Consider the following 14,934-nt stretch of genomic DNA (forward strand, 5'->3'; position numbering starts at 1 on the left):
CTGGCAGTGATTGTGTGTGTGTCTATGTATTGAATTTTCTATATATAATATGTCTGCTTCCAATAGAGATACTTCTAGTCCTTGTATATTATTGGGTGTATTTTGTTTGTTTTTATTATATAATTGTTCTGTTTTGGGCTTTCAGCAATATGTTGAGTACAGGTGTTGAAAGAGTGAATCCTTGCCTGTTTCTGAATGAAAATGAAAATCTTTGTTTTCACAGTTGAGTATGATGTTAGCCTTGGGCTTTACATATATGACCTTTATGATGTTACTTCTTTTTAACAGTTCGTTACTTCTCTTCTTTCTTTGTTGACTGTTTTCATCTTAAAAGAATGTTGAATTTCTCAAAAGCCTTGTGTGCATCAGTTGAGATAATTAAGTATTTTTCTCCCTGTATTCCTTTAATGTGCTGTAGTATAATGTCTGATTATTTTTTCTTCCATGTTGAAACATTCTGTCAGGATTGACTTTGTCATGTCACACGGTCCTGCACTGTGCTGTCCGATTATATGCTTGTCTTTCTTGAGGGATTTTGCATCTGTTAGGAAAAGTCTTCTGTCACTTTCTGTTCTTGGTGGTGTCTTTCTCTGACTCTGGTGTCTTTGTCACCTTTGCCTTACATGAAAGGGTTTGGAAATATTCCCTTTTTTTCAGTTATGGAAGATTTTGGGGAGAATGGGTGTTAGTTTTTCTGTCGGTGTTCGGTAGGATTATCAGGGAAGCCGTCTCCAGTGCAAAAGGGCTCTTTTTGAAACTGCTGGGGGCTGCTTTTAATCTCTATTTCTAGTATATTTGTATATTCATGACTTCAAGATACAGTCTGGGCACATTGTGTGTTTTCGGAATTTACTCATTTGCTCTAAGTATCCAATTTTTTGATAAACAGTTTTTCTAAATCTCCATTGTCCATTTTTATTTAGCATCAGTTATTTTGTCTCATCTTTAACCTCTGATTTTGGTTCAGTCTTCTCCAGTTTATTGTTAATTTATATAAGGATTCTCAGTATTGGTTTTTTTCAAGAAACCACTAGCAGATTTTTTTTCTTACTACTCATTTTCTATTTTCCATTTGGTTTATTTCTGCCCTAATTTTATTTATTATGGCAAATTTGGACTTACTATTTTCGTAGTTCCTGTTGTGTAAATTTAGGTTGTTTGATTTGAGATGGTTCTTGCTGTTTAAGCACTCATTGATATAAATTTCCCTGTTGAATATTGGTTTCTCTCCATCTCATAAGTTTTGGTATGTTGTGTCTTTGCTTTCATTTGTCTCAGGATGTGTTCTAATTATCTTTGGCTATGCCATCTCTGATAATTTGTGGTGTAAAAATGTGCGGTTTACCTCATACAATTTTTTTTAACTTCACCTTTTCTTTACATTATTTCTTTTTTTTTTTTTAAATAATTATTTTTTATTGAAGGGTAGTTGACGCACAGTATTACATTACATTAGTTTCAAATGTACAACACAGTGATAAAACATTTATATACATAATTCTAGGTTCCAGCTATCACCCTACCAAGCTGTTACAGTATCTTGACTATATTCCTTATGCTATACATTACATCCCGGTTACTTATTTATTTTACCATTGGAAGTCTGTCCTTTTCTTTTTTTTTTTTTTTTTTTTTTTTGTGAGGGCATCTCTCATATTTATTGATCAAATGGTTGTTAACGACAATAAAATTTTGTATAGGGGAGTCAATGCTCAATGCACAATCATTAATCCACCCCAAGCCTAATTTTCGTCAGTCTCCAATCTTCTGAGGCATAACAAACAAGTTCTTACATGGAGAACAAATTCTTACATAATGAATAAGTTACATAGTGAACAGTACAAGGGCAGTCATCACAGAAACTTTCAGTTTTGCTCATGCATTATGAACTCTAAACAGTCAGTTCAAATATGAATACTCATTTGGTTTTTATACTTGATTTATGTGTGGATACTACATTTCTCTCTTTATTATTATTATTTTTAATAAAATGCTGAAGTGGTAGGTAGATACAAGATAAAGGTAGAAAACATAGTTTAGTGTTGTAAGAGAGCAAATGTAGATGATCAGGTGTGTGCCTGTAGACTTTGTGTTAATCCAAGCTAGACCAGGGCAATAAAACATCCACGTATGCAGAAGATTTCTCTCAGAACAGGGGGGGTGAGGTTCTAAGCCTCACCTCTGTTGATCCCCAATTTCTCACCTGATGGCCCCCCTGCGACTGTGCCTGTCTTAGGTTGTTCCTCCCTTGAGGAATCTTACCCGTCTCTGGCTAACCAGTCATCTTCCGGGGCCATACAGGGAAATGTGAAGTTGGTAAGTGAGAGGGAAGCCTTATTGTTTGAAAAGGTTAGCTTTTTACATCTTTGCATATTTATGCCCTGTGGCTTCTATGCCCAGCATTTGTCTTGAGGTGTCTTTACCACTTGGAAGAATTATGATACTCGATAAATTTGATACGAGGCACGAATTCTATTTAAGGGTTGTAATTAGGAAGGAAGAAGAAAAGCTGTAGAAGTAGCAGGCGGAAGAAAACATGGGAAGATTGATTATTTCTTTGGCATATCTTCTTGTAGAGTACTTCAGCATGAATAGGTTTTAAGCTACTACTTAAATTGCGCACACACATTAACGTAATAGGAGTATAGTTACATAACCAAAGCATATCTGTAATTACCAGCCATCTCCAGTGAAACCAAGAAAACCAGTTAGGCACCTTAGGCATTTGTGAAAACTTATCTATGACATGGTGGATATTGTCCAACTGAACTTGAACAGTCTGAGAGAAATCAGACAAATTAAAACAACCCATTCCTGGGGACTGTTCACATGCCATATGTTCTTTTAACAGTAAATAGTCTGTAGTTGTAAGAGTTTGGAGCGCTACAATTTGCACTTCTCCAAATTCTTGCTTGAGTTCCAACAGTATAGATCCAGTCAAATTTGTTGTTTTACTGTATGCACAGGCCAGCTTAGATATCTCCTTCCTCATTCCCATGGCATGTCCAGGAACTGGTGGGATGAGTGCATCTACAGCTGTAGCAGTGCGTGGATCTTTGTTGGGGTTTTTTGATGATCATCTTCTGGCATGAGTCTTCCAGAGAGTGCAGATGTTGGAAGTTCTTTTTCATATCGTATCTTAGTTCATTTTCGGGGTAGCCCAATTAGGCTTTGATCCTCTGTATAAACACAAACAGACCCTTTGCCTACACTTTTATATGCCCTTTATACCCTTGTGTAGAACTCGTTGGAGGTTACCACACAGGAACTGCCCTTTTTTTTTTTTTTGCTTTGTTTTTGGTATCACTAATCTACACTTACATGACGAATATTATGTTAACTAGGCTCTCCCCTATACCAGGTCTCCCCTATAAACCCCTTTACAGTCACTTTCCATCAGCATAGCAAAATGTTGTAGAATCACTACTTGCCTTCTCTGTGTTGTACAGCCCTCCCTTTTCTCCTACCCCCCCATGCATGTTAATCTTAACACCCCCCTACTTCTCCCCCCCTTATCCCTCCCTACCCACCCATCCTCCCCAGTCCCTTTCCCTTTGGTACCTGTTAGTCCATTCTTGAGTTCTGTGATTCTGCTGCTGTTTTGTTCCTTCAGTTTTTCCTTTGTTCTTATATTCCACAGATAAGTGAAATCATTTGGTATTTCTCTTTCTCCGCTTGGCTTGTTTCACTGAGCATAATACCCTCCAGCTCCATCCATGTTGCTGCAAATGATTGGATTCGCCCTTTTCTTATGGCTGAGTAGTATTCCATTGTGTATATGTACCACATCTTCTTTATCCATTCATCTATTGATGGACATTTAGGTTGCTTCCAATTCTTGGCTATTGTAAATAGTGCTGCAATAAACATAGGGGTGCATCTGTCTTTCTCAAACTTGATTGCTGCGTTCTTAGGGTAAATTCCTAGGAGTGGAATTCCTGGGTCAAATGGTAAGTCTGTTTTGAGCATTTTGATATACCTCCATACTGCTTTCCACAATGGTTGAACTAACTTACATTCCCACCAGCAGTGTAGGAGGGTTCCCCTTTCTCCACAGCCTCGCCAACATTTGTTGTTGTTTGTCTTTTGGATGGCAGCCATCCTTACTGGTGTGAGGTGATACGTCATTGTAGTTTTAATTTGCATTTCTCTCATAATTAGTGATGTGGAGCATCTTTTCATGTGTCTGTTGGCCATCTGTATTTCTTTTTTGGAGAACTGTCTGTTCAGTTCCTCTGCCCATTTTTTAATTGGGTTATTTGTTTTTTGTTTGTTGAGGCGTGTGAGCTTCTTACATATTCTGGATGTCAAGCCTTTATCGGATGTGTCATTTTCAAATACATTCTCCCATACTGTAGGGATCCTTCTTGTTCTATTGATGGTGTCTTTTGCTGTACAGAAGCTTTTCAGCTTAATATAGTCCCACTTACTCATTTTTGCTGTTGTTTTCCTTGCCCGGGGAGATATGTTCAAGAAGAGGTCACTCGTGTTTATGTCTAAGAGGTTTTCGCCTATGTTTTCTTCCAAGAGTTTAATGGTTTCATGGCTTACATTCAGGTCTTTGATCCATTTTGAGTTTACTTTTGTATATGGGGTTAGACAATGGTCCAGTTTCATTCTCCTACATGTAGCTGTCCAGTTTTGCCAGCACCACCTGTTGAAGAGACTGTCATTTCGCCATTGTATGTCCATGGCTCCTTTATCAAATATTAATTGACCATATATGTCTGGGTTAATGTCTGGATTCTCTAGTCTGTTCCATTGGTCTGTGGCTCTGCTCTTGTGCCAGTACCAAATTGTCTTGATTACTATGGCTTTATAGTAGAGCTTGAAGTTGGGGAGTGAGATCCCCCCTACTTTATTCTTCTTTCTCAGGATTGCTTTGGCTATTCGGGGTCTTTGGTGTTTCCATATGAATTTTTGAATTATTTGTTCCAGTTCATTGAAGAATGTTGCTGGTAGTTTCATAGGGATTGCATCAAATCTGTATATTGCTTTGGGCAGGATGGCCATTTTGACGATATTAATTCTTCCTAGCCACGAGCATGGGATGAGTTTCCATCTGTTAGTGTCCCCTTTAATTTCTCTTGAGAGTGACTTGTAGTTTTCAGAGTATAAGTCTTTCACTTCTTTGGTTAGGTTTATTCCTAGGTATTTTATTTTTTTTTGGTGCAATTGTGAATGGAGTTGTTTTCCTGATTTCTCTTTCTGTTGGTTCATTGTTGGTGTATAGGAAAGCCACAGATTTCTGTGTGTTGATTTTGTATCCTGCAACTTTGCTGTATTCCGATATCAGTTCTAGTAGTTTTGGGGTGGATTCTTTAGGGTTTTTTATGTACAGTATCATGTCATCTGCAAATAGTGACAGTTTAACTTCTTCTTTACCAATCTGGATTCCTTGTATTTCTTTGTTTTGTCTGATTGCCGTGGCTAGGACCTCCAGTACTATGTTAAATAACAGTGGGGAGAGTGGGCATCCCTGTCTAGTTCCCGATCTCAGAGGAAATGCTTTCAGCTTCTCGCTGTTCAATATAATGTTGGCTGTGGGTTTATCATAGATGGCCTTTATTATGTTGAGGTACTTGCCCTCTACTCCCATTTTGCTGAGAGTTTTTAACATGAATGGATGTTGAACTTTGTCAAATGGTTTTTCAGCATCTATGGAGATGATCATGTGGTTTTTGTCTTTCTTTTTGTTGATGTGGTGGATGATGTTGATGGACTTTCGAATGTTGTACCATCCTTGCATCCCTGGGATGAATCCCACTTGGTCATGGTGTATGATCCTTTTGATGTATTTTTGAATTCGGTTTGCTAATATTTTGTTGAGTATTTTTGCATCTACGTTCATCAGGGATATTGGTCTGTAGTTTTCTTTTTTGGTGGGGTCTTTGCCTGGTTTTGGTATTAGGGTGATGTTAGCTTCATAGAATGAGTTTGGGAGTATCCCCTCCTCCTCTATTTTTTGGAAAACTTTAAGGAGAATGGGTATTATGTCTTCCCTGTATGTCTGATAAAATTCCGAGGTAAATCCATCTGGCCCGGGGGTTTTGTTCTTTGGTAGTTTTTTGATTACCGCTTCAATTTCGTTGCTGGTAATTGGTCTGTTTAGATTTTCTGTTTCTTCCTGGGTCAATCTTGGAAGGTTATATTTTTCTAGGAAGTTGTCCATTTCTCCTAGGTTTCCCAGCTTGTTAGCATATAGGTTTTCATAGTATTCTCCAATAATTCTTTGCATTTCCGTGGGGTCCGTTGTGATTTTTCTTTTCTCGTTTCTGATACTGTTGATTTGTGTTGACTCTCTTTTCTTCTTAATAAGTCTGGCTAGAGGCTTATCTATTTTGTTTATTTTCTCGAAGAACCAGCTCTTGGTTTCATTGATTTTTGCTATTGTTTTATTCTTCTCAATTTTATTTATTTCTTCTCTGATCTTTATTATGTCCCTCCTTCTGCTGACCTTAGGCCTCATCTGTTCTTCTTTTTCCAATTTCGATAATTGTGACATTAGACCATTCATTTGGGATTGCTCTTCCTTTTTTAAATATGCTTGGATTGCTATATACTTTCCTCTTAAGACTGCTTTTGGTGTGTCCCACAGAAGTTGGGGCTTAGTGTTGTTGTTGTCATTTGTTTCCATATATTGCTGGATCTCCATTTTGATTTGGTCATTGATCCATTGATTATTTAGGAGCGTGTTTTTAAGCCTTCATGTGTTTGTGAGCCTCTTTGCTTTCTTTGTACAGTTTATTTCTAGTTTTATGCCTTTGTGGTCTGAAAAGTTGGTTGGTAGGATTTCAATCTTTTGGGATTTTCTGAGGCTCTTTTTGTGGCCTAGTATGTGGTCTATTCTGGAGAATGTTCCATGTGCACTTGAGGAGAATGTATATCCCGCTGCTTTTGGATGTAGAGTTCTATGTGTCTTGGTGTTGCCCTTCTTGGATCCTTTCTGTTGGGGGTTCTGTGTATTTCCGTGGTCTGTTCGATTACTTCCTCCCCCAGTGTGGGGAAGTTTTCAGCAATTATTTCTTCTAAGATACTTTCCATCTCTTTTCCTCTCTCTTCTTCTTCTGGGACCCCTATAATACGGATATTGTTCCTTTTGGATTGGTCACACAGTTCTCTTAATATTGTTTCATTCCTGGAGATCCTTTTGTCTCTCTCTATGTCAGCTTCTATGCGTTCCTGTTCTCTGATTTCAATTCCATCAATGGCCTCTTGCATTCTATCCATTCTGCTTATAAACCCTTCCAGAGTTTGTTTCATTTCTGTGATCTCCTTTCTGGCATCTGTGATCTCCCTCCGGACTTCATCCCATTTCTCTTGCGTATTTCTCTGCATCTCTGTCAGCATGTTTATGATTCTTATTTTGAATTCTTTTTCAGGGAGACTGGTTAGGTCTGTCTCCTTCTCTTGTGTTGTCTCTGTGATCTTTGTCGGCCTGTAGCTTTGCCTTTTCATGGTGATAGGAATAGTCTGCAGAACTGGGACAAGTGACGGCTGGAAGGACTTCCTTTCTTGTTGGTTTGTGGCCCTCCTCTCCTGGGAGAACAGCGGCCTCTAGTGGCTTGTGCTGCGCAGCTGCGCGCAGACAGGGTTTCTGCTTCCTGCCCGGCTGCTATGGAGTTAATCTCCGCTGTTGCCGTGGGCGTGGCCTGGCTCGGGCAGCTGCTCCAAAATGGTGGAGTCGCGTTGGAGCAGGAGTGGCTGGGAGGCTATTTATCTCCGTAAGGGGCCTCCCTGCTCCCTGCAGCCCAGGGGTTAGGGTGCCCAGAGATCCCGGATTCCCTACCTCTGGATTAAGTGACCCGCCCTGCCCCTTTAAGACTTCCAAAAAGCACCCGCCAAAACAAAACAACGACCACAAAAAAAAAAAGAAAAAAAAATTTTTTTTAGTTAAAAAAAAAAAAAAGTGGTCGTTCGTTTTTCTTTATTCTGCGGTGCCAGCCTCAGGCCTCTGCTCACCGGTCTTGCTGCCCTGTTTCCCTAGTATTGGGGTCCCTATCCCTTTAAGACTTCCAAAAAGGGCTCGCCAAAACAAAACAGCAAAAAAGCAAAAAAAAATGGTCGCGCGCTTTTCTTATGTCCTCTGTCGCCTAGCCTCCAGTGCCTGCTCACTGTTCTTGCTGCCCTGTTTTCCCAGTATCGAGGGCCCTGCACTCTGGCCTGGATGGCGGGGGCTGGGTGCTCGGCAGCCCTGGGCTCCGTCTCCCTCCCGCTCTGCCTGCTCTTCTCCCTCCGGGAGCTGGGGGGAGGGGCGCTCGGCTCCCGCGGGGCCGGGGCTTGTATCTTACCCCCTTCGCGAGGCGCTGGGTTCTCTCAGGTGCGGATGTGGTCTGGATATTGTCCTGTGTCCTCTGGTCTTTATTCTAGGAAGGGTTGTCTTTGTTATATTTTTATAGATATATGTTGTTTTGGGAGGAGATTTCCGCTGCTCTACTCACGCCGCCATCTTCCGCCCCTCTCCCCATTATTTCTTATTTCAGTCTATTGTGGTCGGAAATGATACTGTTTGTTTTTTCTTTAACATTAAAGTTTTGACTTCTCTATATCCCCTTCCCCTAATTCACTCATACATGTGCCCCTCACCCCCCACAAAGGATTCGTCTACTTCTGTTTTCATTCTTATATTCCACATACAAATGAAATCCTCAGGCAGTTTAGTCTGTCTGAATTACTAGTTAGCATTGTGTCCCCTTTGTCTGTCAGTGCTGTTTCAGATGGCAAGATTACTTTCTTTTTTGTACCTGAGTAATATTCCATTGTAAATATACCACATCTTTATCCATTCATTTATTGATGGACGTAGGTTGCTTCCATAGCTTGGTTATTGTAAATTATGCTGCAATAAAAGGACTGGTCTCTATATCTTTTTTAACTTGGTCATTTTCTTCTCTCCTGTAGATTCCCAGTAGTGTAATTGATGTTCATTAAGTGATTTCTCTATGTAGTTTTTGATAACTATCCCTACTGCTCTCCGTAGCTGCTATGCCTATTTACTATTCCACCAGAAGTGTAGAGGGGTTCCCTTTTCCCACATCCTTGCCAACACTTAATGTTTTGTATCTTTAATGTTAGCCATTCTTACTGGTATTAGGTGATAGCCCTGATGGTTAGTGAAGTTGAGCATCTTTTCATGTGTCTGTTGGCCATCTGTGTGTCTTTTTTTGAAAAAAAAAGGTTATTCAGGTCCTATGACTATTCTTTAGTTGGATTATTTCTTTTTTCAGTCTTGAATGAATTCATTTTGTAGTTTCGCTATTAGCCCCATAGGAGATAAGTCGTTTGCAAATTCATAGTCCTACCTAGTACAGTTTCTTTGAATTTTGTTGACTTTCTACCTTGGGCTGTTCCAAACCTTATAGTCATCCCTTTTTTTTTTTTTTCCTTATATTTTCTCTTGCCTGGAAGTAACATATCCAGAAAAAAAATTACTAATGTTTATGTTGAAGAGTTAACTGCTCTGTTCTCTTGTGGGAATTTTATGGTTTCAGATCATATATTTGAGTCTTTTAATCCAGTTTATTTTTTGTATGGCTTAAAACAAAAATCTAGTTTCATTCTTTTGCATGTAAATCCATGTGTCACAACACCATTTATCTAAGAGACTCTCTTTTCCACATTGCATGTCCTTCTTACTTCTGCACAGTAATCAACCATATAAGTATCAGTTAGTTACAGGATACAAGTACAGAATAGGGTATATAACCAATAAATACTGTAATATCTTGGTTTGGTGACTGATGGAAGCTAACATGGTGAGCATTGAGTAATATCTATAATTGCCAGATCACTCTGTTGTACATCTGAATTCAATGTAATATTGCATATCAGCTATACTTCACTAAAAATACCCCTAAAGAAAACATTTTGTAAGATGTACATTTTCCTAAAATACATAGCCTTGTTCATGAGAGTGTGTGATCTGTCCATCATGTGACATTTGACATTGAGGGATTTTTTTCTGAAATTTGGTGAGTATTCTGTATGTTTGCTATATCTAATTACCCTCGTGTGTTGATTACAAGTCCTTTCTCTCCTTATTGATCTTCCTCCATGTGTTCTATCCATTATTCAAAGTGGAATATTGAATTTTCCTCTTATTTTGTTCCTGTTTTTTGATACTGTCACTGTTTGTTTTCTTCATGTAGGAGCTCTGATACTGGATGCAGAAGTACACAGTATTTCATTATTTTCCTGTCACTGTCTTGTTGATCATTACATTATGGCTGTCACTTTCTCCTGTGATAGTCTTTCAGAAAGTCCATTTTAACTAAAATGGCTACTCCATCTATCTCATGGTTGTATTGACTATCATTTTCCATCTTTTTCACTGTCTGCCTCTATTTCTAGATCTAGAGTGAGTCTCTTGCAGACAGCCTGCAGTCAGACTTTGTCTTTTTAATCCACACAGCCTCTCTTCATGTATTCCATGGGAGTTTAGTCCCTTTACACTTAATTAATGAAGGGAAGGCAAACATTGTCCATTGCCTTTGTGTTAAGATTTTTCTGTGTATCTTCTAGGCTTCTGTTCCACGTGGTCACCTGCCAGTGCCTTCATCTTTAGTGATTTTTCAACTGTCATCTGTTCTTTTCTTACGCATTTCCCTTTTACTGTCTTCCTTAAGAGTTTTCTTGGGTATTACATAAATCATGTTAAATTTATAACAACCTCTTCTTTAAAGATGGGAACAAATTCACATAGCAAAACTACTCCTGTATATGTGCAGCTCATCACTTAATGCTATTGATGGCACATTGTATATTCTTATTGTAAATGTATTAAGTGATTTGTAAGTATTAAAATCATGTCAGGATTAAAAGTATTTTCTGTACAAATATAACAATATTACAAGTTTCAATGTCTGTGTATATATTTAAATCAGCAGAGTGGTGTTTAAATTGAACTATAGTTAACATACAATGTTCTTTCAGATATAAAACAATTGTGAAGATTACTAAATGTTCACTACATGTACACTATTAATATTTACATGGGTTTTCTTAATGTATATCTACCTGATTCTTGCAGAATAATTTATTCTTTTTTGTATATTTCAGCACTTTTTTCTCATTACAAAAAAGGCTTGTCACCCCAGCATGCCATAGGAGACCGAAGAATGCTCCTGGGAAGATCTGGGAGTTGTGACCCTGGGGACTCACACCTGAGGACACACACGGATGGTGAGGCTGAGCGTGGAGGGCAGGACGGCTGTCACGGAGGAGTGCAGAGCCACGGGAGGAGCCCCCAGGACAAGCCCCTCCCTGTCTGTGGGGACCCGCAGCCTGGGGTGACTGGGGACACAACCCAGTTCAAGTCACTTACTGTTGCAAAAAACAGTGTTACTATGAATAAATGCCATCATCCAGTTTTCAAACATAACTTTTCTCCAAAGGAGATTTTGGAAAATCTCAAACTTGAGGGAGGCCATGGTACAAATTATAGTTTCAATCCTTCAAAATACAGCAATGCATTAGATTCACAGTCATGTAATGCTGAAGACCGAAGATGTAATGAAGAAAAAATAGGTAAATATATCGAATTTGAAAAGGTCTTGACCAAGGAATCATTATTCTTCCATGCACAAGTAATTCCCACTCATGCTCAAGGCTACAGTTTTGATAACCATCAGAGAGACTCTCTCCACCCATCATTATTTAATCAATGTGAATGTGTAGACAATGAGGAGGAATCTTGCATATATAATCAAAGAGACCAGGCCTTTAGGAAGAGCTCTTCTATATTAAATGATAGTGAAGGTAGTTACATTCAAGAGAGAACACATCAATCTACAAAACCTGGAACAAACAGTAACAAAGGATCAATCCACGGAGAACATCAGAGAGCTCAGATTCCAGTAAGCCATGACCCATGTAACAAATGTGGGCAAGTCTTCAAGGAAAGGTCCAGTTTTATTATGCATCAGTGTACCTACATTGGAGAGAAATCTTACAAAGAGTGTGGGAAAACTTTTAAAGATTTCTCAAAAATGATTAAACATGAGAGAATTCACACTGGTCAGAAAAGTTGCAAGTGCAAAGAATGTGACAAAGTCTTGAGTCAGTCTTCTCATTTAAAAAGTCATGGGAAGATCCATACTAAAGAGCAATCATACAAATGTAAAGAATGCAGCAAATCCTTCACTCGTTTCTCATATCTTTCTTTGCATGAGAGAATTCATACAGGAGAGAAGCCTTACAAGTGTAAAGAATGTGGCAAAGCCTTTACTTTCTCCTCAAGTTGTTCTGTGCATCATAGAAGTCATACTGGAGAGAGGCCTTACAAGTGTAAAGAATGCGGAAAAGCCTTTATGCGGGCCTCACACGTTAATCGACATCAGATAATTCATTCAGGACAGAAACCTTACAAATGTAAGGAATGTAGCAAATCCTTTGCTAGTTTCTCATATCTTTGCTTGCATGAGAAAACTCATACAGGAGAGAAGCCTTACAAGTGTAAAGAATGTGGCAAAGGCTTTACTTTATTCTCAAGTTTTTCTGTGCATGAGAGAATTCATACTGGAGAGAGGCCTTACAAGTGTAAAGAATGTGGAAAAACCTTTAAGCGGGCCTCACACCTTACTCAACATCGGATAAGTCATTCAGGACAGAAACCTTACAGATGTAAAGAATGCAGCAAATCCTTCAGTTATTTATCCTATCTTTCTTTACATGAGAGAGTTCATACAGGAGCAAAGCCTTACAAGTGTGAAGAATGTGGCAAAGCCTTTACATTCTCCTCAAGTTTTTCTCTGCATTATAGAGTTCATACTGGAGAGAGGCCTTACAAGTGTAAAGAATGTGGAAAAGGCTTTATGCGGGACTCACACCTTAATAGACATCAGACAAGTCATTCTGGACAGAAACCTTACAAATGTAAAGAATGCAGCAAATCCTTCACTCGTTTCTCATATCTTTGCTTGCATGAGAAAATTCATACAGGAGAGAAGCCTTACAAGTGTGAAGTATGTGGCAAAGCCTTTACTTTCCCCTCAAGTCTTTATGTGCATTGTAGAGTTCATACAGGAGAGAAACCTTACAAGTGTAAAGAATGCAACAGCTGCTTTGCTTCTTCCTCAAGTCTTATTGTGCACCAGAGAACTCATACTGGAGAGAGGCCTTACAAGTGTACAGAATGTGGAAAAGCCTTTAAGCGGGACTCACACCTTAATCGACATCAGAGAATTCATTCTGTATAGAAACCTTACAAATGAACAGAATGCAGTAAATCCTTTCCTTATTCCTCACGTCTTACTGTGCACCATAGAATTCACACAGGAAAGGAACCTTACAAGTGTAATGAATGTAGCAAAGCCTTTCAACAGCGCTCATGACTTATTTAGCATCAGAAAATTCTCTGTGGACAGAAACCTTACAGATGTCGAGAATGCGGCAAGTCCTTTATTTTTTCCTCAAGACTTGATGTGCATTTGAGAGTGCATACTGGAGAGAAGTCGTACAAGTGTAAGGAAGGAGGCAAAACCTTTAAGTAAGGCATACAGTATAGTCAACATGACAGTATTCATTGTAGACAGCAACCTTACGGATGCAAAGAATGCAGCAAATCTTTTACTAGTTCTTCAAGTCTTAATGGGCAAGAATCCTTATAAGGGTAAAGAATGTGGAAATGCCTTTAGGGATTGACTATGAGTAAACACAAGAAAATCCATACTGGAGTGAAATCTGACAAGTGCAAAGAATGTGACAAAACATTTACCCCATACTCAGTCCTTACACAATATCAGGCAATTCATTCTTGACAGAAATCTTACAAATGTAATGAGTGCAGCAAATCCTTCAATAGTCCTTCAAATTGTAATGCCCACCAGAAAATTGATACAAGAGTAAAACCTTAAAATTGTAAAGAATGCGGCAAAGCCTTTAAGCAGTGCTCACACCTTAAAAAGATGACAGTTGCCATAAACAAATGATAGGTACAAAACGGGGGGAATACTTGAGTGAAAATCTAAATTCACCAGAAAAGATTTACATAAAGCAGTAAGATGCCAAATATTTTCAGAGGTTATTGTAAACAGTGTGCTTGTTACATAAATGATCCCAATTAAAAGCGATCAGATACTTGACTTGGTAATTTGTGTCAGTCAAAAAGGGGGTATATTTTAGATAGTATAGTGACCTCCATGGCCAACTCCAGACAGTGGTTGCAAGCTCCAGGTGGTTACCTGTTCTTCGGACCTACCAGCTACAGGTTGCAGGTTTCCATGACTACCCGCTTGGTTTTGGTAAATTTGCTAGAGCAGCTCACAGAACTCGGGAAAATATGTACATTTACCAGTTTAGTGAAGGACACCATAAAAGATATAAGTTAACGAAGAGAGATAGAGTGCAAGGTCCCAAATAAAGGAGATTCTGTCATGTAGTTTGGGTCCTGGCACGGTAGCATGTGGAGACATTCTGATTCCCCAAGCTTTGAAGCTATCTCAGACTGAAAGGCAGGATCCAAGAGAGCAAACGACAGTAAGATCTTTTTTATTTTTCTTAATTTTGATATCATTTATGTACAATTACTTGAACAACATTATGGCTACTAGACTTGCCCCATTATCAAGTCCCCCCCACATACCCCATTACAGTCACTGTCCATCAGCGTGGTAAGATGCTGTAGAATCACTACTTGTCTTCTCTGTGCTATACTGCCTTCCCCATGCTGCTCTGCCACATTATGTGTGCTAATTGTAATGACCCTTATTCCCCTTCTCCCTCCCTTCCCACATCCTCCCACACACCAGTCCCTTTCCTTTTGGTTAGTCCATTCTTGGGTTCTGTGAGTCTGCTGCTGTTTTGTTCCTTCACTTTTGCTTTGTTCTTATACGCCACAGATGAGTGAAATTATTTGGTATTTGTCTTTCTCTGCCTGGCTTATTTCACTGAGCATAATACCCTCTAGCTCCATCCATGTTGTTGCAAATGGTAGGA

General features: G+C 39.0%; 1 protein-coding gene across 1 annotated transcript in view; it reads left to right on the forward strand.

The window, feature by feature from the left end:
• The window catches only part of LOC118909814 (zinc finger protein 331-like), a 56,814-nt gene extending 42,733 nt beyond the window's left edge, over nucleotides 1–14,081 (forward strand). Inside the window, exon 3 of the mRNA XM_057496386.1 lies at nucleotides 11,059–14,081. Within this exon, the coding sequence (XP_057352369.1) occupies nucleotides 11,059–13,196 (2,138 nt within the window). The 3' untranslated portion in view covers nucleotides 13,197–14,081. The remainder of the gene's footprint in view (nucleotides 1–11,058) is intronic.
• The last annotated feature ends 853 nt before the right edge of the window (nucleotides 14,082–14,934 follow it).

Source organism: Manis pentadactyla, assembly GCF_030020395.1.
Source record: "Manis pentadactyla isolate mManPen7 chromosome 15 unlocalized genomic scaffold, mManPen7.hap1 SUPER_15_unloc_1, whole genome shotgun sequence".
Classification (NCBI taxonomy): domain Eukaryota; kingdom Metazoa; phylum Chordata; class Mammalia; order Pholidota; family Manidae; genus Manis; species Manis pentadactyla.